The sequence below is a fragment of the Drosophila sulfurigaster genome, chromosome 3, assembly GCF_023558435.1.
Source record: "Drosophila sulfurigaster albostrigata strain 15112-1811.04 chromosome 3, ASM2355843v2, whole genome shotgun sequence".
Taxonomy (NCBI): Eukaryota; Metazoa; Arthropoda; class Insecta; order Diptera; family Drosophilidae; genus Drosophila; species Drosophila sulfurigaster.
In genome coordinates, this window is record NC_084883.1 from 24,975,228 (window position 1) to 25,002,024 (window position 26,797).

At 41.7% G+C, this 26,797-nt stretch overlaps 6 protein-coding genes, 1 long non-coding RNA gene and 1 pseudogene across 18 annotated transcripts; 5 read left to right on the top strand and 3 right to left on the bottom strand.

Moving 5' to 3' along the window:
* Positions 1-43: 43 nt before the first annotated feature.
* On the bottom strand, positions 44-2,218 carry LOC133843303 (V-type proton ATPase subunit S1-like; annotated as a pseudogene).
* A 1,000-nt stretch (positions 2,219-3,218) lies between these two features.
* Positions 3,219-4,186, top strand: LOC133841300 (uncharacterized). The gene is made up of 2 exons (XM_062273686.1): positions 3,219-3,595; positions 3,748-4,186. Exons 1-2 carry the CDS (start codon positions 3,469-3,471, stop codon positions 4,134-4,136), a joined length of 516 nt encoding a protein of 171 aa, XP_062129670.1. The 5' UTR covers positions 3,219-3,468; the 3' UTR covers positions 4,137-4,186.
* Positions 4,187-5,145: 959 nt separating this feature from the next.
* On the top strand, positions 5,146-5,923 carry LOC133841299 (glutathione S-transferase 1). Its single transcript, XM_062273685.1, has one exon. It carries the CDS (start codon positions 5,193-5,195, stop codon positions 5,868-5,870), a length of 678 nt encoding a protein of 225 aa, XP_062129669.1. The 5' UTR covers positions 5,146-5,192; the 3' UTR covers positions 5,871-5,923.
* LOC133841298 (protein immune deficiency) lies at positions 5,649-7,421 on the bottom strand. Of its 2 annotated transcripts, XR_009894284.1 has the most exons (3): positions 6,619-7,421; positions 5,941-6,553; positions 5,649-5,874 (listed from the first exon to the last, which is right to left on the bottom strand). XR_009894284.1 is itself a non-coding variant. In XM_062273684.1 (2 exons), exons 1-2 carry the CDS (start codon positions 7,300-7,302, stop codon positions 6,392-6,394), a joined length of 846 nt encoding a protein of 281 aa, XP_062129668.1. In that variant the 5' UTR covers positions 7,303-7,421; the 3' UTR covers positions 5,893-6,391. The 2 variants fall into 2 exon arrangements, 1 of the variants encoding a protein (XP_062129668.1); XM_062273684.1 differs by lacking the exon at positions 5,649-5,874 and having other exon boundaries at positions 5,893-6,553.
* Positions 7,422-7,520: 99 nt separating this feature from the next.
* Positions 7,521-17,116, top strand: LOC133841290 (vigilin). Of its 2 annotated transcripts, none has more exons than XM_062273661.1 (7): positions 7,521-7,608; positions 8,972-9,051; positions 11,425-11,506; positions 11,585-11,835; positions 11,904-13,757; positions 13,832-15,193; positions 15,264-17,116. In XM_062273661.1, the coding sequence occupies exons 3-7, from the start codon at positions 11,476-11,478 to the stop codon at positions 15,663-15,665; spliced, it is 3,900 nt and encodes a 1,299-aa protein (XP_062129645.1). In that variant the 5' UTR covers positions 7,521-7,608; positions 8,972-9,051; positions 11,425-11,475; the 3' UTR covers positions 15,666-17,116. The 2 variants fall into 2 exon arrangements, with proteins under 2 accessions (XP_062129645.1, XP_062129646.1); XM_062273662.1 differs by having other exon boundaries at positions 7,537-7,608; positions 8,975-9,051.
* A 330-nt stretch (positions 17,117-17,446) lies between these two features.
* On the bottom strand, positions 17,447-17,977 carry LOC133841302 (uncharacterized). The gene is made up of 2 exons (XR_009894285.1): positions 17,854-17,977; positions 17,447-17,740 (listed from the first exon to the last, which is right to left on the bottom strand). It is a non-coding gene; the product is annotated as an uncharacterized LOC133841302 (long non-coding RNA).
* LOC133841295 (tumor protein D52) lies at positions 17,859-22,522 on the top strand. 10 transcript variants are annotated; one of them, XM_062273679.1, is made up of 6 exons: positions 17,860-18,019; positions 20,237-20,361; positions 20,426-20,586; positions 20,718-20,777; positions 20,997-21,201; positions 21,593-22,522. In XM_062273679.1, exons 1-6 carry the CDS (start codon positions 18,010-18,012, stop codon positions 21,698-21,700), a joined length of 669 nt encoding a protein of 222 aa, XP_062129663.1. In that variant the 5' UTR covers positions 17,860-18,009; the 3' UTR covers positions 21,701-22,522. The 10 variants fall into 10 exon arrangements, with proteins under 10 accessions (XP_062129666.1, XP_062129663.1, XP_062129667.1 ...); XM_062273681.1 differs by having other exon boundaries at positions 17,862-18,019; positions 20,997-21,159; XM_062273673.1 differs by lacking the exon at positions 17,860-18,019 and adding an exon at positions 19,112-19,687.
* A 198-nt stretch (positions 22,523-22,720) lies between these two features.
* LOC133841291 (GPI ethanolamine phosphate transferase 3) lies at positions 22,721-26,722 on the top strand. The gene is made up of 6 exons (XM_062273663.1): positions 22,721-23,100; positions 23,161-23,813; positions 23,884-24,070; positions 24,169-25,774; positions 25,834-26,291; positions 26,354-26,722. The coding sequence occupies exons 1-6, from the start codon at positions 22,954-22,956 to the stop codon at positions 26,546-26,548; spliced, it is 3,246 nt and encodes a 1,081-aa protein (XP_062129647.1). The 5' UTR covers positions 22,721-22,953; the 3' UTR covers positions 26,549-26,722.
* Positions 26,723-26,797: the final 75 nt, after the last annotated feature.

Below are 26,797 nucleotides of genomic sequence, written 5' to 3' on the forward strand. Positions count from 1 at the left end.
TCGAGCACACTCGACTGTAGCTTTCTCACTTGTATTTAGGAAATTTAATTACAATTTTAACAGTTTATCAATGATGACGAGATGTATCTCGAGAAGTAACTTACCAAGGATTTCACACTTACGCAGTAACAATTGGATTACGATGGACAATAATTCTTTTTATTTTATCCAAAGTTTTATTTTTTATGAGATTTTTTGAGCCTTTTTTTCCAGAACTACGAAGCATATTTCGCATTGTACTTCACATTTAAAATTTTTTGCTAAAAAAAAGTGCTCTCCAATTCATCACTCATTTTTCTAACCCGCCAAAAAATTTAACATAACACTTTCGATGGTCGACCACGAAATAAATCAAAACCCAACCCAGACAGAAGAATAAGGTCCAGTGCATGTTGTTTGTATGTTTGTAAAACAATTGAAAAACTTTATTTTTGGGCGCTGGAGTTTCGCATACACACATAGATAGCGAGCGAACCAAGGGTACAAAGCGTACATACAAATGATAAATTATCATACAAGGGCATAAATTATGAATGTTCGCATACTGATAAACAATAACGACAATATGAAAAAAAACTTAGAATTTAAATTAAACAATTGCATTTTCTACACACACTTGCACAAATACAATGCTGCACGCACACACACACGCACAAGCATTGTGCGTCTTTTTTAAGTTTAGTTTATGTTTTTTGTGCATTTTCTTTCGACTTTTAACTTATAATGAAATACTGCCTTTCAGCAAAATTGTAGCAGCAAACACAGTAGCAGCTCAATTAAAGTCCTAGCAAGCAAAACAATTTATCAGCCACAAAGATCGGTCTGATGCGAGGGTCGTCACGTGTGTTTCGATGGTAGGAATTTGATGCTGAACGTGATTCGGATCCTTCGCTCGAACTCGATCTTTGGGTTCGCAAATTGTACATATACGGGATTGTACTCAACATATATGATTTATAAATCGTGAGTGCTAATTTCCGTTCTTTTTTTTTGTGTTTTGTTATAGATATTGTTAAAGTATTATATCGATTACATATTATGTAGTTGAAGGTAGGAATGATTATTGAATACACGCGCACTTTTCAAAATGTGGCAGTAAACATGATGCTTAAAACGGTAAATGAAACAGTAATGAATTCTGTAATGCTGCACTTGCTTAATCAGCACTGGCATTGATCGTAATGGTCTTGCCCTTGGGATCGTCAAAGCGATCCATTGTCTTGATATCCATCATCCAGCACAGACCAAGGAACACAATGACCAGCAAAATGACTAGCACAAACAGACCCATCAGAATGCCGAGTGTAACGAAGCCAACACAATCCCATAAATCGCCAAAGGCAACGATGTCGACGCCGGTTTTGAATCCTGCCTGCAGTTGCAGCGAATTCCACTGCAGTTTGTGTTTCGTGCTATCATACCAGGTGGCATTGCCGCAGGTGTATGAGAATGTGGTGGGTGCGTTGACACCAGGAGTGTACAGTGCAGTTCCGTCGTATACATTGCTCACGGTATAGTAGTCATCAGAGCTGCTATAGCTGAGGTCGAAGGTAATGGATTTTCCAGCCGTGGTTGATAGCGTGACGGCCATAGAGTCAATAGTAAGTGCCTCATTGTTGTAAAGAACACTTGTAAAGGTGATTTGAAACTGATAGCTGCTGGCGAAGTGGTAGCCAGTGGTCTCGGCGGCAGTCCAACGACGGACTCGATGCTGCACAGTTGGTGCAGTTGTTGGTGCAGCCAAATACAGATGAGCCACATTGCACTCCAGATTCTCGCTGATTGCAGCAATGGCGGTATCGTGCGACTGCAAAGTGGCGGCACGAGTTTCGGCAGCATCGTCGAAGGTCACAAACACAGCTGAGCCTACTTCACTCTTGACGGGATTAGCCAGTAGCCGGTGGCATCGATGGTGTTGTGCTCATGTTTGGTGGCCGCAGAGCGCAGTGATTTGGAGGGATTCTCGACGCTGGTACAGTGCGCAGCGATGGCTTCGACAGGCTGTTGGCGCCCCAAAGAAAAACGGGCGTTTGCTCGCCCAAGGCGACTCCAATGACGCACAACGCAATCAGCGATTTCCACAACATTTTTGTGTTGCCTGGATCTCGCTTCCTGGACGCACAAAAATTAACAAAAACTACAAACGAAAAGTGTGAAAAAGTTTTCGATTTGCACGGCCCGATGTCGATTTGCGCTGTCAGAGTGAAAAAAGTTTCATAGTGTTCGAGGAAAAAACAAAAACAAAATACATTGCGGTCAGCGAAGCGTGACGACGGAAAGAGATGTAATGAAGAAACAAGCAAAATTGTTTTTGTTTCGCATGCAAATCGAGGCCCATATGCACGGTGCTTATGGGCGCACTACCCATAAGCACAGAGCAGCTACAAAAACAAATATAGATAATTTTTTCAATTATTTTCATTGCATCAATTATTATATTAATTTCTATAGTAGTAATAATTTTAGCTTCAATTTTATCTATCTTTTGAATGTGGATTTGACCCAAAATCTTCCTCTCGCCTACCTTTTTCCTTACGATTTTTTTTAATTACAATTATTTTTTTAATTTTCGATGTAGAAATTGCCCTAATTCTTCCAATAATTTTAATTTTTAAATTTTCTAACATTTTCATTTGAAGCTTAACTTCAATTATTTTTATTTTAATTTTATTAGTAGGACTTTATCTTGAATGAAATCAAGGTATATTAAATTGATCAAATTAATTAGGGTTGTAGTTAATTATAACATTTGATTTGCATTCAAAAAGTATTGAATTTTCAATCTACCTTATAAATGAATATGAAGCGATGAATTGCAATTAGTTTCGACCTAATCTTAGGTAAATTTACCCTTATTCTTTTAATTGAAGCCAAAATAGAGGCTTATCACTGTTAATGATAGAATTGAGAATTATCTCCAATTAAGGAAGTATGGTGTTCAAGTAAAAGCTGCTAACTTTTATTTTAAATTCTATTTTTACTTATACATATTTATATAGTTTAATTAAAACCTTACATTTTCATTGTAAAAATAAAATTAATTTAATTCAGTGTCATACTCTAAATATAAGCTATTTGAATAAAAAAATAATAAAAAATTAAATAAAATTAAAATTCAAAACACAAATATTAATAAATAAATCTTTAAATTATTATTATGTATAAATAATAAAATTTGAGAATAATTTAACTTTTGATATAAATAATCGGCGAGAATTAATCGCAGCGGCGCGAATAAAGCATCTCTCAAACCAGAGCGATTATGATGATTAACTTATAATCATTCACTTTTATTGAAAAAATATTTATCAAAAATCATCACATGTGACGTATATGCGTTTAGCTGTTTATGCGTAATGTCTTTCTTCAAATGTCTTTTGCCATTCTCACGTGTACTAATGTAAAGAAGGGCAAAAGTGAAGCTGCATACTGAATGCGTACAAAAACAATTGGAGGAGAAAAGTAAACATGGAGCGACTGATCGAGCTGGTGGAGAAAAACCAATTATTGTATGATTCGGCGCACCCAGACTTTAAAAATAATACAAAAAGGAACCAGATATGGGACCAAATTGGATTGGAGCTGGGAGAAAGTGGTAATTATATTGTTTTTATCAAATCAAGTTCAGTTTTTGTACAATGAAACAGTTCATACATATATTTTATGGCTGTGTTCAATTGTACTAAAACTGTCTCCAGTTGCAAGGAATTTGTAAAATGAATAATAATTATTTTTTTATATTTTTAGGAAATGAAATTAAAAAAAAATGGAGAAGTATGAGGGACACGTTTGCCAAACATATGAAGACCCCTAGCAAACCGTGGATTTGGGCTGACGCCATGGAGCGGTTTCGCCCTTATATGTCCCACACAAGTGAGAACGAACAAAGAGAATGCGAACCTGCAGTTTCGCTGGCGGATGAGGAGGTTAGCGCCGATGGGTTTATCCCAAGGGCGACGTCCTCCTTCACATCCGTGACGCAAAATCGGGGATCAGACGCATTGGACATGCTCTTTTTGGCGTATGCGGAAGCAGTTCGCCAATATGGCCCAAGAAGACGGGCGATAATTAAATTTAAAATCGCTCAAGTGTTTATGGAGGAGGAATTGGCGGATGTCGACGAAACGTCGCAATAATAATAATAATAATAAAAAAAAAAAAATAATAATAATAATAATAATAATAATAATAATAATAATAATAATAATAATAATAATAATAATAATAATAATAATAATAATAATCTCAAAAAATAAAGAATTTAATACTCACGCATTTTTGTTTTTCTTCTTCTATTATTAGAAGAACGTTTAAAAAATCACATCTTTATTTGACGCAGACATTTTTGCGAATAAGTTCGCCGCGGTTTATTCGCGCCGCTGCCGCTGCGATTTATTCGCTCTGGTTTAACGAGATGCTTAAAGTTCTTAGCTACAACTGCTTAAGCAAAACCTATTTAGTAGGCCAAAAACTATTGCAAATCGACTGTTAACTAGCAGAGTGTTTACATCATGTTTGACAGAGTTTGTTATCTGATAAGCAAATATTATCACACAAAAACAAAACAAAACAACAAAAAAATACATACATACATATATACTTTGTTTATCACAACTGTTGTTAGGAGCCTGCACTTCACGTGCTTCCATTTGATACGTTATCATAACGCAAACAAATTTGATCGACTTGATAGCGTTATCATAGTGTAAGATAAGGCTGCAGCGAACAGATTGAAAACAACAAGGTGCTAATAAAAAGGTTTTCCTAGAAACACCCCAAATACCAATGATTGCATAACACAATCGATTCTTCAATATAAATCCACCAAATTACAAAGTATTCAAGCACTTCATTAAAGCTCGCTTTTGAATACAAATTTTACTTGAAGATTATATTATACAATATTTCTAATTCTCTACTACAAAATAACAATATTGTAAACAAATTCGATTATTGCCTTAATATTTGTAAAAATAATAAAAATGTAATTGTTGATATGCAAATGACAGATGAAAACAAAAACAAATGCCCTAGAATCGAGTACAAAATACGTAACGCAGCGGATTGAAATGATATAGTAAATAATGCGCAAACTTTTCGAACACCGATCAACGATCAACGATCGGCAATCGGAACATCGCTTAACGAGACAGTTTTAGTTGAAATCGGTCAGTTCAAGCTTCAACACCGCAATGGGAAAACTAGTGCTCTATGGCGTGGAAGCAAGTCCGCCGGTCCGAGCTTGCAAATTGACCTTGAACGCCTTGGGACTGCAGTATGAGTACAGGCTGGTCAATCTCCTAGCTGGGGATCAGTTCAACAAGGAATACACACTGAAGAATCCACAGCACACGGTGCCCGTGCTCGATGATCACGGCAAATACATTTGGGATTCGCATGCCATCATGGCGTATTTGGTGCGTAAATATGCCAAGAGCGATGAGCTGTATCCCAAGGATTTTCACAAGCGTGCTGTGGTCGACCAACGTCTGCACTTCGAATCGGGCGTCATCTTTCAAGGCTGCATTCGAAATATAGCTCATCCGGTGTTCCGTCTCAATGAGACTGAAGTGCCGCGTGCCAAGATCGATGCCATCTACGAGGTTTATGCATTTCTCGAGGCATTCCTGGGCACAACGACGGCGGCACAAAAGTATCTGTGTGGCAACAGTTTGACCATTGCGGACTACAGTGTGGTGTCCTCGGTGTCCAGTCTGGTGGGTTTGGCGGCCATTGAGCAGGACAAATATCCAAAGCTTAGTGGCTGGCTGGAGCGCATGGAACAGCTGCCGGATTATCAGTCGAATAATGGCAATGGAGCGCAAATGTTGATTGATATGTTTAGTGCAAAGATCACAAAGATTGTTTGAATCTCTGGAATTGAATTGATAATTTGTATAATAAATCGTCACTTTGGAACGTATATTTATTGTGTATTACTTGCATAACAATATTGTGTTGCTTTTGTGTAGCGTTCGACTTAAATATCACATTTTACAGAAGAGGAAAAAATCAAGTTCGTTTGAGGATAGACTTCAAGGCACTTATTCGAAGGTTATATTGTATCATATATTTATACAATGCCGATTCCGTTTCGGTCGAAAATGTTCACACACAAAAGTTATTGCACAAATGGATTGCTTGTTTGCTGAGATCGCAAACTATGTACTTGAAAACGTTTAAACGTGCGTTAGTAAGATGTTTATATGTATACATATATAGTATGTACTGTGATGTTGAGGGACGAGGATAGCGAGGGTGGAGAACACATACTATCATAAAGAAGACGAACATCAAAGAGTTCTTTGCTTCGAATGAATCGCCGTTTAAAAATGCCCTGTTTGGTTTATACATTGATTTGGGGGAAGCACAGCAATTAATTGATTAGCAGCTAACTGGAGGTTTTACGTTTCTCAAGCGCTTTCCAAACCAGTTTCATGCGCTGCACACACTCGCGATGCTGTTGCTCCCACAGCAGTGTTGTCAGCCGTCCAACGGTGGCGACGCCATCGTCTGCGCCACGCACCCACTGCAACAACAATTGGTAGATCACCTGGAAGAAACAACAACGCGATCTTAATCGTATGACTCATTCAATACTTCAGGTTTACTACTCACCTCTTTGATGTTGCCATGCGCCTGATGATCTATAATCGCCTGTTCGATCTGCCCTTCGGAATGTCCCAGTTCGCGCATTATCTGCTTCCAGCCCTCACCCAGATGTGTGGCTACCGCGTCCAGGATGCGCATATCTGGTTCGTCCTGCGACTGCATCATTGTCACAATGCTAACGGTTTTGCGTGGCAAGTGTCGCTTGCCATCTGGTGATTGCAACGCTGCTATGGCGCCCTCATCGGTGGCGCTTGTGCTGCTCTTGCGAGAGCTGGAGGCGCTTAGATTTTGATTGAAATTATAGACGGAGCCAAAGTGTAAGTTGCTCGCATTCGAAAAGTTCATGACCACCTGTTGCTGCGCACTATGCACATTCATTGTATTCATGGTGTTGTTGTTATTGCTGGTGCTGCTGCTGTTGACTAGGGCGGAGCCTGGAATTTGTGCAGATTGGACCACATCCATGGAATTGTAGTTAGGATCGGAGAGTTCGCGTAGCACGGATTCGGTTAGGTCAGCTGATGCCGTTGGCGTCTGCGAAGGCAGTGACAAAGCGCCACTATTATTGTTATCTTCATTCTCATCAACTGGTAATGCATCTGTTTCTAGTCGTCCCTCCGATGGTGTGTTGCTGCTGTTGTTGGTGTTGCCGCCAAAGATGTTGGGCAGCAAACTCTTTAGCTTCGGCATGTTTGCTATTAATAGATAAGACTTTCGGAAATGCCAGAGAACGGGTATTTTCCGTGCAAAATAATAAAAAAAACAACTAAACGAAAACCACTCGCTCAACAGTCTCTTTGTTGTGAATGGCGCTAGAGATGACAAACGGCAACAATATTAGAGCGTTGCCATTCGTGTGAGCGATGTAATCTGGTAACACTGCGTTTTTTTAGCGTTGCCACTGCAAAAAACGCCATGTGGCAACACGCTGCATTTTGCCACGTTCGCTCAGTTGCTCATTCATTCACTTTACTTGGAGTTTGATATCCGTTTCGTGTGCGTATTGCAGTTTCTAAGTAGAAAGTTTGAACTTAAATTAAACCAAAAGTATTAAACAAATAACAATTGAATACTGAGTGCAAATAGTGCGTGGCTAAGATGGGCAATTGCAAATTGCGAAAGTTAAACCAAAAATGTGCAAAAATTCGTAGTTATGTGGGCAGAAAGAAGGCGGCGGCGGCGGCTACGACGACCTGAGAGAAAATTGAGGCCGCGGCTGCCGCAACGTGGAAACTTCTTTGCTTGCATTAAATATAAAACTTCAAACTTGAGTGCAAAGAGCGGCTATATATTTTGAACATATGTTAATGAAATTAAGAAAATCGGTTTAGATTTAAAAAAAAAACAACGTGTTTTTCAATAGTATTATCACCGCACCGCCGCCTTCGTCGTCTTCACACATATGCAGGGCACGGGCACTCACTCACACACACAGACACCACACGTACGCACACACAGAGAAAGACACAAAAGTCAGAGCCATATTTCGTTGTCCGCTGTGGCGGCGGCAGCGGTGACTACGACGTCGTCCACGCACACACAAATATAAACTATGCACACATCTACATACATGCATACGTGTGTGTAAGTGTGCCTCAGACCGAATAACAGCAGCGGGAACCTCAGCAGCAGCAGCAGCCGACATAGTCGACGACTATGGCAGCGGCGGCGTTGGTGGTATTTGTAGTGGTGGTTGTGCTGCTAGTGCGCGCGTGCCTTTGTATGAGTATTAGTGTGTGTGTGTGTGTGTGTGTGTGAGCATGGGCCATACGTTTTTGAACTTTTAGTAGTCGCGCGCACTCAAAATACATTTCATCTAATTAAAATGCCAAGTCGTTTTTGCCAAGTCGCAAGAATGAAAAAACCAAAAACCTTTCACCCGATTAGAGAGAGCATCACTGTAGCATAGAACGTTACTCAAATAGAGTCTCTTCTTCCTCTATCGCTAGCTCGCTCATTTGGCTTCCGCCTACACACACACGCACACACATTCAGATTTATGCTCTAGTTTTGTGTGAGTGTGCTTAACTGCAGTAACACAACAAAATAAAAAGAAACAACAACAATAATTGTCCAATAAATGGCCCGCATGTTTATGCATAAAGGTCGTCATAAGCCTCTCTTCTGACTCTGTCTCCCTCGGTCGCTCTTGCTCTCTCACAATGAATTGATGCACATTTATGATAATAAACATTCCTATCGTTTGCCATATGCTCAGCCACAATTGCAGTTAGTTATTTGTAGCGCATTTTGGGGCGGCGTCAAATGCATGAAAACATGTTTTTCTTTGACTACTCTTACAACAAACTAATTAATTAACTAACAAGCTACTATTTTGCATTTGCATTTTTATTTACAGCAGGAGACACGCCAAGTTGATCAAACTGGATTTTGTTAAAGGACAAATTTAGGCCGGATTTTTTTGGATTTTACAGTACAGTAAGTTGAACAACCTGTCGACAACAATAAAAACAAAGAAAAAAATGTTTACATTTGCATAATTTAGCATTAAACACGATCAACAAGAACAACAACAGAAAAAGTGACGACGTTAACTTGAAAGACTTTTTGCTTACACTTCCAGAAGTAAAGCATTTCAATTAACATTTTCTGGGCTGTTTCTTGTCACCTTACCAAATAAATTTCTATATGCAAATTATTTGTGCATAGAAATTGGTTTAAGCTGAACTTTGTCTGTCACTCTTTTATTTTTTTCTTTCATTCTCTGCTGCAAGGCAGCGCATTGCATATGTATGTGTGTTAACATTTACATACACAAACACATGTACGTTTTTTTTTGTTTTTACCTGTGTCGTTATTTTTTTCTGCTGTTGCTTCGAAAGGTGCCAAGCCACCAATACAGCGAAAGAAATACGACGACGACAAGGAGAAAAGAGAAAAAAATAAAGAAATGCACAGCTCAGAAACGCACACACGAAAACAGCAGAAGTACACGTATACACACACACATACACACAACTGCACTCACACATTTGTCGATCGTTTTATGTAGTTGCCGGCTATCATCCGGTTTTATAGCGCTCCCTCTCTTTGCCCCACTGGCTCAGCAAGCCTAGACTCTCTCTCGCTCACTAGCTCGCTCGCTCGCGCACACTTGGCATGTTGCTTCTTTTGACACATTTTTGTACACTGCACGATTTGTGAGTACAGCAACAAAGCCATGCAGTTTGTCAGTCCAACTCAGCGAGAAGTACTCTAGAAACACAATATTTATAAAACCAGTTTACGTCGTTTATTTATTTGTTATTAAAAAATATTTAAGCAATTATAATAGGAAATTAACCCAAATTCCAAACGCGACTTATTCTTAAGTTAATTCGATTTGGGGAGGGTATCAAGTCTTCGTCGTTTCAGTTATGCGATCATTTTGTGGGTACATAAAGTCAATGACGATAGTGGCAACGTCTTTTGTTGTGTTGTTCTTTTGGTTGCTGCTGTTGCTTTGGCCAAAGATGAAGAAAATGTAGGCTAAAAAACTTGTTGGGCGCTGATTTAGAAAACCACACAATACACACACACACACACAAAGTGAGCTACAGATACACAGACGATCGGGAACAGCTTTGAGGCAAGTGCATGTCTTTAACGGTGATTTGCTGTTGCTGCTCGAAACGCACAAAGAATGCTGATGCTGCTGCCTGCCTGCCTGCCTGCTTGCTACTCTCGATCTCTCTGTCAGCTTTTGTGGCATTTGCTGCTAACCTTTCACTGGCCCAAACCGGAGTGTTTATATAATGTGTAGATACATTTCGTATCTCAGTATCTGTATCTGTAGTTGTGTGTTGCTTGTGTTGTACTTACAAACTAATATCTTGGCCGATTGAGCGGCTCTTATCAGCGCGCATTGTCGAGTCGATAGCTATCAGCGTTTGCGTTTCAAAAGTGCCAACGTGGCCGGTGCTTCGACACTCACGACAACGGCACACGCATACAGTAGCAGCAGCAGGTTGTGTGTCCACTTATCACCAAACATACGAATATACAATTTTAATATAGATGTACTCTATATGTATGTACATTTCGTAGAGCTAATATTTTGGCATAGCCATTACGTGGCCATTTAGCGCTTTGTGTGTGTGTTTCATAGTTAAAACTAACTTTATCAGCTGAAGCCAAGACCCAACTCCTCCTCCTCCTCTCTATATCTCTCTCTCTCTCTCTACAATAACAAAACGCTCTTGGTGGTGTTGTGTTATCATTAACGCGTCAGCGACATACGGGTCGCACTGGCTTATCAAGACTCCAAAGTAGATTTTGTTCATGTGCTCTCAGCGTTACGCGTTTATCTAGGGTTTATTATTTTCTTTTTGTTGCTAACCATTTCGAGCTGAGCTACAGCCACAATCACATCTACACACAGTCACATAAATCGCTGAGAACTTGTCCTCAGGGCACACGCACTGTAATACCGTAAAATAACATTTGAGTTGAACTGTTTCGGTATTTGAAACCGCAAAGATGTTTACCCTATAAACAAAAAAAAAATAAAAATAAAATACCCAGTAAACAATTTGAATCGAATAAGATATGAGTTTACTAGGTCAGTAGTATAACAGAGATAGTTGTAAAATTTAAACTGGGTGTGTTTTATTTTTATCATTTTAAATTAGTAATATTCGAAATTAATAGATATAATATTAAGCTAGTTATAAATGCAAAGCAAGGTTAGAACAAATAACTAAATTGAATACTTTTACAAATATGTAAATAATCTGCACTTAACTAACAACTTGTTGCTTTCACTATTTACTATCTTTTACTTACTTTATTCTTACTATTTATCTTTTGCAGTGTTACTGTAACGACTTGGAACGAAAAAGGACTCTTCTCTTTTTTTAAGTAATGCAAGCAGCAGTGATGGAGGAATCTAACGGTAAGTTACTGGACTATACTCAAAACTTTGAAACGATTTTAATAACTTGATATCTTTCTATTCTCGTTTTGGGTACAGCAACTAACATTGAGCAACAACCAAACGCCCTCAACAATGGCCAGGAGCTGGTGTCGTCCAACGAGCAGCCATCGTCGCCCACTCCGGTGGCCACGCCCACCAGTAGCACCAGTGGCACTAGCAATGCCACACCCGCATTTAGCTACGACGATCTATTCCCGGCTCTGCCGACGAATAACTCAACCAATGCACCGCTGGGCGGCAATGCTGGACCCGCAATTGCGCGTGTAACCAGCTCGCAGAAGACTCAGGTGAGTGTCTCACATCTTTCCTTACATCTTGTATTTCCCTTACTTAATATCCATATTGAATTTGCCAGGTGCTGCATGTGCCTATGGAGGAGCGCAAGTCAACGGAGTCGGAGAAGTTTGGCGAGGGCGAATCGAAGCGCATCTGCCAGCAGATCACGAAAGAGACGGGCGCTCAGATTGAGATTGTCAGCGGCAAGAATCAATCACTCACCTTCCTGATCAAGGGCAAGCAGAGCGAGTTGCTCGATGCTCGTCGCAAGATCCTCATGAGCTTCTCGACGCAGGCCAGCCGTCAGGTGAACATACCCCGCGAACACTATCGCGTCATTCTCGGCAAGCGTGGCGAACGCTTGCGTGAACTGGAGCGTCTCACCTCGACACGCATCAATATTCCCCATCAGGGCGATGAGAGCGATGTGATCACCATCGCTGGCACCAAGGAGGGCATCGAGCGCGCCGAGCAGGAGATTCGTCAACTCTCTGCGGAGCAGTACAAGAAGTCATCCGATCGCACCACAGTGCCCAAGATCTATCATCCGTTCATTGTGGGTCCCTACGGTGAAAATCTGAACAAGCTGCAGGAGGAGACGGGCGCCAAGATCAATGTGCCGCCGCAGCAAGTCCAGAGGGATGAGATCATCATCTCGGGCGAGAAGGACGCCGTTGCCGCTGCCAAGGCAAAGGTTGAGGCCATCTACAAGGAGATGGAGAAGAAATGCTCGACGGTCAGTGTTGAGGTGGCCAAGCCACAGCATCGCTATGTCATCGGACCCAAGGGCTCAACCATTGCTGAGATTCTGCAGCTGACGGGCGTCTCGGTTGAGATGCCACCCAACGACTCCACCCTCGAGACAATAACACTGCGTGGCCCACAGGTGGCACTGGGCAATGCCCTGACCGTTGTCTACCAGAAGGCCAACTCGGTGAAATCGGTGGAGATCAATGCGCCGCACTGGATACACAAGTATGTGATCGGTCGCAAGGGTGCCAACATGAAGCAGCTCGAGGAGGATTGCCCCAATGTGAATGTGAACTGTTTGGAGAACAAGATCAAGCTCGAGGGTGATCCCGAGAATGTTGACAAGGCTGTGTCCTATCTGAATGACATCATTCGCAACTACGAGGAGAACTTTACGTACGAGGTGATGACTGTGAATCCATCGTACTACAAGCACATCATTGGCAAGGCGGGCGCCAATGTGAATCGCCTCAAGGACGAGCTTAAGGTCAACATCAACATTGAGGAGCGCGAGGGACAGAACAACATTCGCATTGAGGGACCCAAGGAGGGCGTGCGTCAGGCGCAGCTTGAATTACAAGAGAAAATCGATAAACTGGAAAATGAAAAGTCAAAGGACGTGATCATCGATCGTCGCCTGCATCGCTCCATCATTGGCGCTAAGGGCGAAAAGATTCGCGAGGTGAAGGATCGTTATCGTCAGGTGACAATCACGATACCCACACCGCAGGAGAACACCGATATTGTGAAGCTGCGCGGCCCCAAGGAGGATGTCGACAAGTGCCATAAGGACCTACTGAAGCTTGTCAAGGAAATCCAGGAGTCATCGCACATCATCGAAGTGCCAATATTCAAGCAATTCCACAAGTTTGTCATCGGCAAAGGCGGCGCCAACATCAAAAAGATTCGCGACGAGACCCAAACGAAAATCGATCTTCCCGCCGAGGGCGATACCAACGAGGTGATTGTCATCACCGGCAAAAAGGAGAACGTCCTGGAGGCCAAGGAGCGCATCCAAAAGATCCAGAACGAACTCTCCGACATTGTGACCGAGGAGGTGCAAATTTCACCCAAATACTACAACTCCATCATTGGCACCGGCGGCAAACTCATCTCATCCATCATGGAGGAATGCGGCGGCGTCACCATCAAGTTCCCCAACAGCGATTCCAAGAGCGACAAGGTAATGCCAACAAAAATATACACAAATAAATACAACTTTTATATTCACTTTGTTACTTTTTGTGTTATTTGTAGGTCACGATTCGTGGTCCCAAGGATGATGTGGAGAAGGCCAAGGCCCAGCTGCTGGAGCTGGCTAACGAAAGGCAGCAGGCCTCGTTCAGCGTTGAGGTGCGCGCCAAGCAGCAGCATCACAAATTCCTCATTGGCAAGAACGGCGCCTCCATTCGCAAGATTCGCGATGCGACGGGCGCCCGCATCATCTTCCCCTCGAGCGAGGACAGCGACAAAGAGGCCATCACCATCATTGGCAAGGAGGAGAGCGTGAACAAGGCCAAAGAGCAGCTGGAGGCCATCATCAAGGAGTGCGACGAGGTCACCGAGGGTGAGGTCATCGTCGATCCCAAGCACCATAAGCACTTTGTGGCCAAGCGTGGCACCATCTTGCATCGCATCTCCGAGGAATGTGGCGGCGTCATGATTTCCTTCCCGCGTGCCGGCACAAACTCCGACAAGGTGACCATCAAGGGCGCCAAGGAGTGCATCGAGGCGGCCAAGCAGCGCATCGAGGAAACCGTTGCCGACCTGGAGGCACAGACCACCATTGAGGTGGTGATTCCACAGCGCCAGCATCGCACCATTATGGGTGCACGTGGTTTCAAGGTGCAGCAGGTCACTTCGGAGTTTGATGTGCAAATCAAGTTCCCCGATCGTGATGCCACCGAACCCGTCGATGGACTCACCAACGGCGTCAACGGTGATGGTGAGGCCACCGATGGTGCCGAGCCTGCAGCGGAGCCGGTGCGTCAATGCGATGTCATTCGCATCACGGGACGCATTGAGAAGTGCAATGCGGCCAAACAGGCGCTGATCGATCTGATTCCCATCGAGGAAGAGCTCAATGTTCCTTTCGATCTGCATCGCACCATCATTGGGCCACGTGGCTCGAAAGTGCGTCAGTTCATGTCCACGTACGATGTGCACGTCGAGCTGCCGCCCAGCGACCTCAAGTCGGACATTATCAAGGTGTCTGGCACACCCGCTCGTGTCGCCGAAGCCAAGGAGGCGCTGGAGAAGATGATCGAGGAGTATGAAGCCGATCGTGCTGATCGCGAGCTGCGCTCATATGTGCTCCAGATTGAGGTCGATCCCGAGTACCATTCTAAGCTCATTGGTCGTCAGGGTGCGGTCATTAACAAGCTGCGTGCCGATCACGATGTCAACATCTCAATGCCCAAACGTGATGATCCCAATCAGCGCATCATTTCCATCACCGGCTACCAGGCCAAGGCGGAGACTGCTCGCGATGCCATCTTAGAGATTGTGGGTGAACTGCAGACCCTGTTCCGCGAAGTCATCGAGATTGACACACGCATCCACTCACACATCATCGGCCATCGTGGACGCACCATTCGCAAGGTCATCGAGGATTACAAGGTGAGCAAATAATATTGATCTTGTTGGTCTGGTTGGCAACATGTCATCAATTTATGTATTCACTCATTAGGTGGACATCAAGTTCCCCACTGCCGAGGAGGCGCAAAACAATGCGAATGCCGTGACCATCATTGGCAAGGAGGAGGATGTCGAGAATGCCAAGGAGCATCTCCTGAGCATGGCCGAGGATTATGAGCGTGATTATTTGGAGAACTTGCCGGCATCGCCGCAGCCACAAACAGTTGGCGCTTTTCTCACCGCCGGCGCGGGCTCCGGCTCCACTGGCGGTGGCAGCAGCAATGCCAATGAGAACGGTTTCATTATGAAGGATGCACCGTGGGAGAAGAAGCAGCAGGCAAAGAATCTAACTGCGCCCAATACTCAATCGCAGGAGGATTTCCCGCTCTTTGCTGCAGGCGGTGGTCCAGTTGCTGCCACGCCCATCACCTCTGTGTGGGGCCCCAAGAACTAAACAAAACACAATTAGTCCAATCAGCAGCAGCTACGGCAGCAGCGAACGCAGAAGCAGCAGTTAAATGCGACGGGGATTCGGGAAACGGAAACGGAAAGGGCACAAGCGGGCGGGCGGGCGTTGAGCAGCGAAAGAGCAACAACATCAGTAGCAGCAGCAGCAGCGGCAGGCGTGCTTGGGCGGACTTTTGATAGTCGGAAAACTAGTGTCAAAAAATGGTACAGGTTGTCTCTCTCACACATACACACACACACACAAACACTCTCCATCACTCAGTCCTAGGAGCTTTTCTACAATGCAATTTGTGCAGGTTTAACACATCATTAAACAAAACAAAACAAAAAAAAAAACAAAATGAGAAACTATTTTTGTATAATTTGATACAGAGAAACTCTGACACAGACACATGAAATTGCATTTATACGAAACTCTTTTTTTTATGTAGCGCCAAGTTCTGCTTTCCCCAATTTCCATTTTTCCCCCCTGCTCCTGCCAATTTTGTTAGTTCGCCCTCTATATATGACTTAAATGCCAATTTCTTTTTATATAACCATATAATTCATTTCAATGCATAATATTCTAATTAGTTCAAGCTACTTAAATTAAGCAGAAAGTTCAACAAATGTTTTGTTAAAAAAAATTAATGGTTACCACAACTTTAATTGATTGAAAATGATATTTAAATGAAAAATCAAGCAAAAAATCGAAAAAAATTACGGTCGAGAACGAAATAATGTTAAGCATAAAATGTTAAATATTTACTATTGCTATTGCTGCATTCTTTTTTTTTACAAATCCATTGTATACAATGTGTTCTTTTCTTGAGTTACACATCAGAACAGACCGAGTTATTAGTATATTTTTACCTTTTTTGGGAAAGTGCATGTTTAGACGTTCTCTTCAGCCGTTGAATATATTGTAAAAAAAAAAAACAACAAAAACGATTGTAATTATATAGAGAAGTTGAAAACACTTAATGAATTGAAAGATAAATTGATTGAAATACATTCAGACATGTACTTGAAATTATATAAATTCTTTATATATATGCCTTTATATACACAAGTATATATACATATATATATTTATATTATTAACGCACGCCTGCTTCTGCTCCAACAACCAACCAGCTTTAGACCCCACACACACCAGAAAACACCCCATACACATTTCAAAATGATTACAAACATTTTAATTTTGTGCAATCTTCTTGATTTATATTAAATTGTTTCGACTTATATTTTCCACTTACCAACTTTAAATCTATACACGGTGTCTGGGACGCTTTACAACAAAAGGGTGCGCTCAGTGCCCTGTCTATTATTTGAAGTTGAAACACAAAGTATGAAAAATTACAAAAAATACAAAAAAAAAACATATTAAATTTTTTACTTACCATTCAATATAAAACAAAAAACCATATAAAACCAATAAAAAACGTAAACAAATTATATCTTTTGAGACATTGTCTTTGGTTTGTTTTTCTTTTGTTCTTTAGTTATATGTTGGCTTTTATTTTATGCAGTTTTCTTTTTTCGTCGAATGAAAAAAAAAACACCAAGAAATACAGACCTGATATTGTAAATTTTTTAAATATACATATTTACAACCAACTGCATTAGTAACTCTAAGAAAAACGTAGTAAATACAATACAAATAATATAAATGTATATATTTTCCTATATTAACGGACGAAAATCAAATGTAAGCGAGACGAAGAGCGATTAGTAGAAAGCTGAAAAGCAACATTTTTCACTTACGACATTTTTTTCAAAACAGGCTATTCAGATACGAAATATTGTATTTTTATTTCTTTTGAAATACAAAAATTTTAAATTTAAATGTGTTTTAAATTAGCGCTCGTTTAACGGATGCTGGAATTTTCTGGCAACACTGTCACGGGCTTTTATCTCTCATTCATTGGCATATGCGAGCTGCAGTGTTGGGTATTTATAAAAAATACTCAAATATACCGCACAAGCTATTTCAGTTGAAAGCTGTCATTTGAATAAAAAACATAGAAAACAAAAAGGAAATCTTTTTCTTTAAAACAATCTAAAATAATAAAAAAAATACTGACTGAGCTGTTATAAAATATCATTTTTTGCCATAAAAAGCGTTTAACAAATTTGAAATAGATGCTTATTGTATAAATCCCAAATGCATTGAAAAAAACTTGTTCTCGCACTAGTTCTGAAAGTTACTCAATTTGGCACGTTCACGAATAATCCAGCTCGTATTTTCTGCTCTTAACAACAAAAAATTAAAAGACGAGTGCGTTGGTTGCAATTGAAATTGGATTGTAAAACTCGAGAATTAATAAGAACGCAACAGCAGGCCAACAATGGAGGATCGTAAGTGTATTCTAATTGTGTGTGTGCATATGTAATGTAGTTAACTGTAATGTTGGGATTTTGCAACTTTTGTGCCGCATGCAAGAAGTTGAAGAAGTGGCAGCGTGTTCCACGGTTCACTTATTGGAACAGCTTTTGTTCGAGACAGACCGCTAATTAGTCGGTAATTTAGACGGAAAAAATCGACTGCATATTTGTTGGCAACGCCAAAAGCTTCTTAATAAGTAATTTAGTCAATCAATGGGTGCTATGAGGACCCTGCTTCAAAATTCAGATGAGTCATGCTCGTCTTTTAGGCCTGCCGCACGCAGGTTGCGACATTTCCCGTTGCGGTGCCAGTGCCTCTTCTTCCCCCTTCAATAATGCGCCGAACTCGTGGGAGTTGTTTCTCCAAATGGCACTGTAAATATTAAAATTTACATTGCGACTACGTGGCAAGTATTTTGTGAATCTCTTCTGCGTTCTTTGTGTTAATACTGTGCCACAATTATTGCAACAACAACAACGACACCAACACAAAGAGCAAACGCGCAGTTCCGCCTTCCATTTTATCTATTTGGTGCATATATTTTGAAATGGATAAACAAAAAATGATGCCGCTGAAATATCGCTCAATTCTTTGTTTGTTACTAGTCTGTTCCCTGTGTACCCTTCTTCTGCTACTCTTCCCACTTGTTGATCTTGCAATTCTGCTCAAATTGACTGAAAACCAGCCTTAGACTTAAAAGACTGTTCTCTGTTGTTGTTGTTTTTTTGTTTGCTCTTTGACTGTAAGCTCTCTCTGGCTAGGTCTCTCTTGCGCTCTCACCGTCTCGCTCTTTCAGCGTGGCTAGTCTTTTGCGCTGACGAAGCCAACTTGTTGAGTTACAGTTACTCGCAGCTAGAAACTATCCAATTGGAAGTTGAGCTCAGTTAGAGTTTGTTTGCAGCAGTGCGCGGAAGCGAGACGAGAGCCAACTAGCAAACAAACAACAGCCACATCTACACAGATTGAAAACACTTTTTGTATATGGACAGCATCAAAGAAAACGCTTTCCATCACAATGAAGCTGTAGTAGATGAAGTAAAGAACTCGAAAGAAACTTATTGCCTTTGATTTTGACGTCGCTTTGTAATGTGAGGAGGCTCCACATGCGCCGCCACGTTCCAATTAGAAAGTGCTCTTTGCTTGTTGTTTGTTGTTGTTACTGCTGCTGGCAGTTCATGAACATGAGATAAACCACAGTCGCAGCATGAGCAGCGAATCGGAGCCAGAGCCAGTTAGCTTAGAGTTCATCGAGGATTCATATTTGCCCCGCATCGATGACATCACCACAACGCCATCTCTCGACGAACTGGAAGTAGAACTGGAGCTGAGTCCAGTTGGTGATCTTGAGACTGAATTATATTTGCGTAATCTAACACTCGACGAGATCTTCTACGATGTGGACTCGGATTATGCCAACACACTTGAGCTACAGGCTGTCGAAACGGAATTCATTGCTAGCAAATTGTCGAATCAGTCGCCGTCGATGTCGATGGCGAAACGTTTCCGCTTAAAGTTCTTCACAAATCGCACAATGCGCGATGTAAAGGTCACGTTCATAGACTTTTCGAAACCGTATCTGGCCAAAATATCGAATAGCGATAACTACAAACGTTTTCTGACCATCGGTCATGGTGCAAAAGGTAACATCACCAGTCTTTGTTTCGGGTTATGGGAATGGAAAAATGAAAATGGGAACGCGAATTGTGTTGAAATTGTAAACCGGAATGCGCCCTGTGTTGTTGTCGTTTGTCGCAGCTAGCTGAACTTATTTATGGCTTAAATTGTTTGGTGAAAACGTAATTCAGAACGCGCGTGACTAATCAACTTTTCTTATTGTATATTTCTCTTCTCTTTTGCTTACCACTACACACACTGAAATATATGGCCAAAAAAAAAAAAAACAGTTTGTGAGTATTGAAATTGTTTTATGCTGCCCGTCGACTACAAATTGTTTAAGTCTTTATACATTTTATATACAAATTCGTTACACACTCATTCAGCCTATGAAAAAGTCTTTGAGGAAGTTGTCTTCCAAGGAGGTACATATAGTGCTATATATGCTATATAGTAAATGTCAAATCAAAGCGCGCCAGTTTGTTGAGTTTATTTCGTAGTTAGCAAAAGTTAAAACTGTTTCAATTTGTATTGCATTTCACTAATTGAATGTTTCGTTTCTGCTGATCATATAGATAACACTGCCCACTTGTCGGAGCCTTCGTCTCCAGCCGCATCTGTGGCATCTGCAGAGATTGCCGCCGAGTATGCAGCGCTTACCCTGGAGGAGAAGGAGCAGCGTCGCGCCGAATGGAGCCAGGCAAGAATATACATATAATTAATAATAAATATATATAATTTTAATAATATTTGATATTGTACAGGAGCTGGCACGCGTTGAGGAAGAAATCAATACGTTGCGCACGGTGCTGGCCTCCAAGACGCGTCATGCATCCGATCTGAGGCGCAAGCTGGGCATCACTGTGTGGAAGGAGTTGACCGATGATGTCAATCAGGGTGTGAAGAACCTTAAAGAGAGTCATGTGTAAGTTGTAGATGATAAACTAATCTTATGCCACATCTGCGCTGTTTTCGCAATTCGATCTTTTGGAGCTTTTTAGTTTGGTGTTTTGTTTTTCTTTTAATTATGTTTGAAAATTATGTGTATTCGTTTAGTTACCAATCGATGGAGCAGAGCGTGGGCAACATCAGTAAAGCCGTGCATGACGCACCACTGTAAGTAATCAGTCGTATTCTACGTGGATGTCTTGTCTGTCGTGGCTAACTAACTCCAAACTCCAAACTACACTCCACTCAACTGCTGTACATTGTCTTCTCTAACACTCTGCTCTTGCTGCTTCTGTGTGTCACACATTACTCTTAATATTTATGTTTCGAATTGATATTTCCCTTAACTATTACATTAATTGTTAATCGTTTTGGTTTGCATTGTAGATTCCAACGCACCGAGTCGGTGCTGAAGTCGACGGGTGAGAAGACTGCATCGGTCTTTGGCAGCATTACGAGTGGCATTACGTCGAAACTCTCACAAATGAAAAATTCAGAATCGATGCGTTCTATCGAGGCCTCGGTGGGCTCTGCCTATGAGAACGTTAAAGTAAGCTATGAACAGAACAATTTTTTGTGCCAATCTCATGCGGTAACTACTATTTTATTATATATCTCAATATATATCTCTTTTATGCATTCATTCACTCATTCCCCACTCACATTTTATGGTTTCGTATCTCTTGACTAACAATAACCACAACTGCAAAATTAATCACACTCTCATCTGCATTTACATGGCACACAGCTCAATCCTTGATCTGATTTTACATTTCTCTTAAACTACATGCGTCTTGGCACACTTTAATTAAGGATAACACTTTTGACTAGCTAATTCTAATATTAACAAATATGATTTAGTAATTGCATGTATTTCTTGTGCTTGCTATTACACTTTAAAGTTTAAATACTTAACATGAAATGTTATTGTGCTGTCTTCTACAAGATTGTTTCGGTTTTCTATTATCTATTCTCTATTGTAGACGAAGGTGACATCCCGTTCGGGTTCGGTTTCCAGTTTCCCAGACGCTCTAGATGAGAACAACACATCATCGGGACTGAATTCACCCACAGACTCTCTAACAAAATAATCTGCGTGTGAAAAACATACATGAACACACACACACACAGAACACAAACACACACCCACTTATACACACACACAAAGCAGCACGCGTAAAATAATCAAAAAATAAACAACAATTACATTTACAACTTACACACACAGAGAAACACGGAAAAATTATAATTACTAACACCAACCAAGAACGGAATTTAATTATTTATACAAAACATGTGTGTTATTATTATTACATATTATTATAATATTACTTAATGTTTGTATCTCAAATTTAACATATGTTTGCGCGCTTTGTTGGCATTGATAAAAAAGGAAAAAACGAAAAGAAAATGTGCGTGTGAGTTACACTAATTTTTTTTCAAATCTAAAGTGAACTTATTGAATTCTTTTTACATATGTAATTCTAAGTGTACGTTAAATGAATGGAATGAATAATTACGATCTAAACGATAATCAGCTATGCATTGCTAACGTATTTACGCTAACTTTGTTAACACACACATACACATATACGATATATTTGAGAGATATTCTTCATTCCTATAAATCTTTTGCCCTGTAGTAAGCTTTAATTGAATGAAAATACTACTGTATGTATATTATATATTTTTATATTTTCATCTTTTTTCTATAGGCTATGGGTCGCGTGATTAAATGGCGTTACTGACACAAGCATAACAAAACAAAAACACAATTCCAAAATTTAATTTAAAGTTATTCATACAATGAAAAAGGAGCTTGCATGCTACATAAATAAAAAATGCATTGATAATATACTATTAAGATGTGAAATCACCACCATCCACAATGTAAAAAAAAACAAAAACAAAAATGAAAGCATATACAAGACCACACACAGCTAATTCGTTGCAACTACATTTGATCTAAGATTTGCTATATGTGTATGGGATCTTCACAATAAATATGTACCACATTTTTGTGCCCAAGAATAAATTGTGTTTATTGTTTACATGTTTGAAATATCCGCCAAACTCACTCGTGTGAATGGCATATGGGACCGTGTGGCAGCTCTACTCGGAACGAGGGCTGAATAAATGTCAACAGCTGCTGGCGACCAGATCTGGCAACGCTGGTAATTAATCAAAGCTATGTTCTGAAAACCCGTAGAGGAAAAAAATGACAAACACTGAATGAAAATAAGTACGCATCGTGATGCAGAACACTTGACAAGACAATTAGTAGCTCCAACAGTGAAGTGCAATTAAGTAATCTAGTGTAATTAGTCTAAGTATCGTCGCAAACATGAATTTCACATACTTATTCGTACTCATTTGGCTGGCCTATTTAATATGCAGCGGCGTGCTGTTGTTCTCCCGTGGATTTTTGCTCGCACGCGTCTCCAAGACGGAAACAAGCAGCTGCCGCCGTCTGTCTCTCAATCCTAATGATGTAAGTTGTTGCGAATAACTGCGATGATGCTTATTGGCTCATTAACCATTTATATTCAAGGAGTACTATCTCACGCCGGAGGTGGTGAATGAGATTTTTAAGGATGTGAATGCCTCGTCATCATCGAATCTATGTCTTCCACAAAAGTCCAAAGTCATTATAATCGTTGTCGACGCTCTGAAATATGAGTTTGGACTTTACAATGAGAGCATCACCACCGAACCGTTGCCTTATGAGAATAAACTGTTGACGCTGCATCGGCTGCTTCAACAATCGCCGGACAATGCGCGTCTGATGCGCTTCAAGGCGGATCCACCGACGACAACGTTGCAGCGTCTGAAGGGACTCACCACCGGCAGTCTGCCCACATTTATTGATATTGGCTCGAACTTTGCCTCGCCCGAGATCAATGAAGACAACATCATTGATCAAATTGTTAAAACTGATCTGCCCATCGTATTTTTGGGTGATAGCACATGGACTGATTTGTATCCGCGACGTTTTAAACGCGCCTACTCGTATCCCAGCTTTGATATATTCGATTTGGATAGCGTGGACAATCAAGTGATGCAGCATTTGCCCAAGGAATTGGCCAGCGATGATTGGGAGGTGCTCATCGCACATTTCCTTGGAGTGGATCATTGTGGACACAAGCATGGACCCATCCATGAGGAAATGGCACGCAAATTGAGCGAAATGAACGACATCATAAGGTATTTAACTAAGGACGAGAATCTGACTTTTGTTTACAACATAAATGTAAATTGATATCATTAATTGCAGCTCCGTTGTGGCCAACATGGATAATGAGACAACGTTGTTGATAATGGGCGATCATGGCATGACAGCAACGGGCGATCATGGCGGCGACACTGATGACGAAACCAATGCGCTGCTGTTTGCCTACTCCAAGCAGCACAAGTTCTACAGCAGCGCTGATTCGGGATCAGATAGCGAAATGCTGCAGCAGGTAAAGCACAGAGATAAGACAACGATTATGACAACGATACGACATTATCTTTCTTTACGTCACGTCATACTGATAAACGCACTCTGATTGCTTTGCAGATTGATTTGGTGCCCACTTTGGCGACCATACTCGGCGCTCCCATACCCTACTCGAATCTGGGTCTGGTCAACTTTAATATCGTGCCCGCTGTGGATGTGCCGCATCTCAACAAGTTCCAAACATTGCTGCTGCACGCCTGGCAAAATGCCCAGCAAATTTATCGCTACTTCTTTAGCTATGCGATGGAGAACAAACGCACCTTCAACGTGGAGCAAATGGAGTCATTGGAAACAGAATTTATTCTGCTCACACATCGCGTCAAGTCCATATACAATGAAGCCGCTTACAAGTCGTTTGTGCGTGATTTAAACGTTCATTTACGTGACATTCTCAACGTCTGTCGCGAGATCTGGGTGAAGTTTGAGCCCACACAAATGTCGCAGGGATTGCTCTTCAGCTTTCTGCCCATCTTCTTTGCCTTTCTGCTGATCAACAACTCAAATGCCAGCGACTTTGAAAAGATCTTCAAGTCCAAGGAAGTGTTCTACGTCTACTTGATGAACATTGCAGCCGGTGTCTTTGGCTATCGCTATTTTAAGAACTTCTCCTTCAAGACGGAGGAGCATGGCGTTATTTTCTTCACCGCTTTGACCAGCGCTGTGTTGTTGGCCTTCTATACGCTGCGTCATTGGAACAGCATTGCCAACAACTGGGCGAATGTAAAGCGTTTTGGACACATGCCCACGCGTCTCTTGCTCTTCGCCACCATGGCTGTGTTCTTCTCCAATAGTTTTGTGGTGCAAGAGGCTAAGATACTTTCGTATCTGCTAGCTGCAGTTATCCTACTGCTTGTCTATGAGCTGCTGCAGCTGAGCGCACGTCTTGACTTTAAGAACAAGTTTAAGTGGTCACAATTCTGGCGCTCCACTGCACTGCGTCTAATCCTAGCCAGCGTGCTGGCCATCTGCTGCATACGCTTCACATATACGCTATTTCGTTGTCGCGAGGAGCAAGGCGATTGTGCTGACTTCTCGACCAGTTCACCGGGATTTTCTGTGAAAAGACCGTCCATGGGCAAGACCTACATTCTAGCTGTGGTCATCATTGTGTTGTACACGACACTGACACGATTATATCTACGCTCCTGCGGAAACCTGACCGGCAATGCACCCAATGTAGTGTTGGCTCGCTATGGACCAACAGTGGCCTCGATTTGCGCTGGTGGCCACATACTGCTCGCCAATAGTGCCATTAAGAACATTCAACGAACACATATCGATGCCATGGCATTGGTCATCTATGGCCTGTTGCTGCTGCAAATCATTGTGGTGTCGTGGTCTCCTCTTATGACATTTGTGCTTCCACCCAAGAATCCCAACAGCATCAGCGTCAATGGACGCGACAGCATTGTACCGGAAATCTTTAGGAAAATGAAACGCATGTACGAAGGCGACGATGCCGAGCGTCGCCACGAGATTCCTGTCGTCTATGGTCTGGCCACCGTCTACTCATCGATCATCATTTCGTTTGGCATCTTTCTGGCCATGCTGATGGTTGTGCTGCTCGAGCCACGTGCCAGCATCGGTCTGATTGTATGCGTTGTGGTCGGTGCCATTATTCTCAGTGTACACGGCATTCTACGCTATCGCACTGCCAACAGTTTTGGTAAGTTTGAAACGGTCAATTTACTCATTTAATTTGTTATTAATAAGCTGTTTTTACAGAGAGCTGTGTTCAGCCCACTTTCAGTGCTGTGGTTGGTTGGTTCCTGCTGGCACACTTTTGCTTCTTTGCCACATCGCATCAGACGACGCTGTCGCAGATTGATTGGCGTGCCGCCTTCGTGGGTCGTTCCAGTGCGCTGGGACAATCGCATCTCATTTCTGGTGCTTTGGTGATCCTGAATACCTTCTGTGGTCCCATCTTCTTCTACTGCATGTATGCTTTGCTCAGCACCGAGACCTTCTCGCTGTTTGCACTGTTCCCCAATCTGATACGCAGCAGCAGCAATGGACGGAGCAACAACAAACCGGATGCATCGACAGCACTCAATGATATTGCCACTGAGGCTGTGGGATTCGATATGACACGAGGCGAGTTGACGCTGTACGAATACGAGAATGTGTTCCTGGGCGCTGGTTTCAAGCTGGCCACGCAATTCTTTATGCTGCAGGGCATCAAGGTGGGTTGTGAACACTGTGCTGATCCCTTGAATTGTACGATTAACATTCGATTGTCTTGCAGATCTTTTGCGCCATGCTGGCATGCACAATACACTGTCGCCATCTGATGGTGTGGAAAATCTTTGCGCCGCGTTTCATTTACGAGGCGTTGGCCACCTTCGTTGGACTGCCAGCTCTCATTGTGGGCTACTTGCTGCTGTTGCGCATCAATCGCGCTGTTGATGGACTCATCAAGCGCATCAATAAGGATAAGTAATGGACAGCATCAGCAGCAGTATTCGCTCTAGTCTCATACCAGCAACAACCAACTATGAAACTCTACTCAAATTTTGTATTTAGCATTGAATTTTGTACCATGCCCAAAGTTTGTATTTCGCCAATGGCCATTATTTATAAAAGCTTTTACTAAATTATAGACAATGAAACAATATCTTTGGTGGTCTTTTCTTAGCTGATTTATTTTTGCCTCAAGGTTCTTTTTGTATTAAGTTTGTTTCTTGTTTTT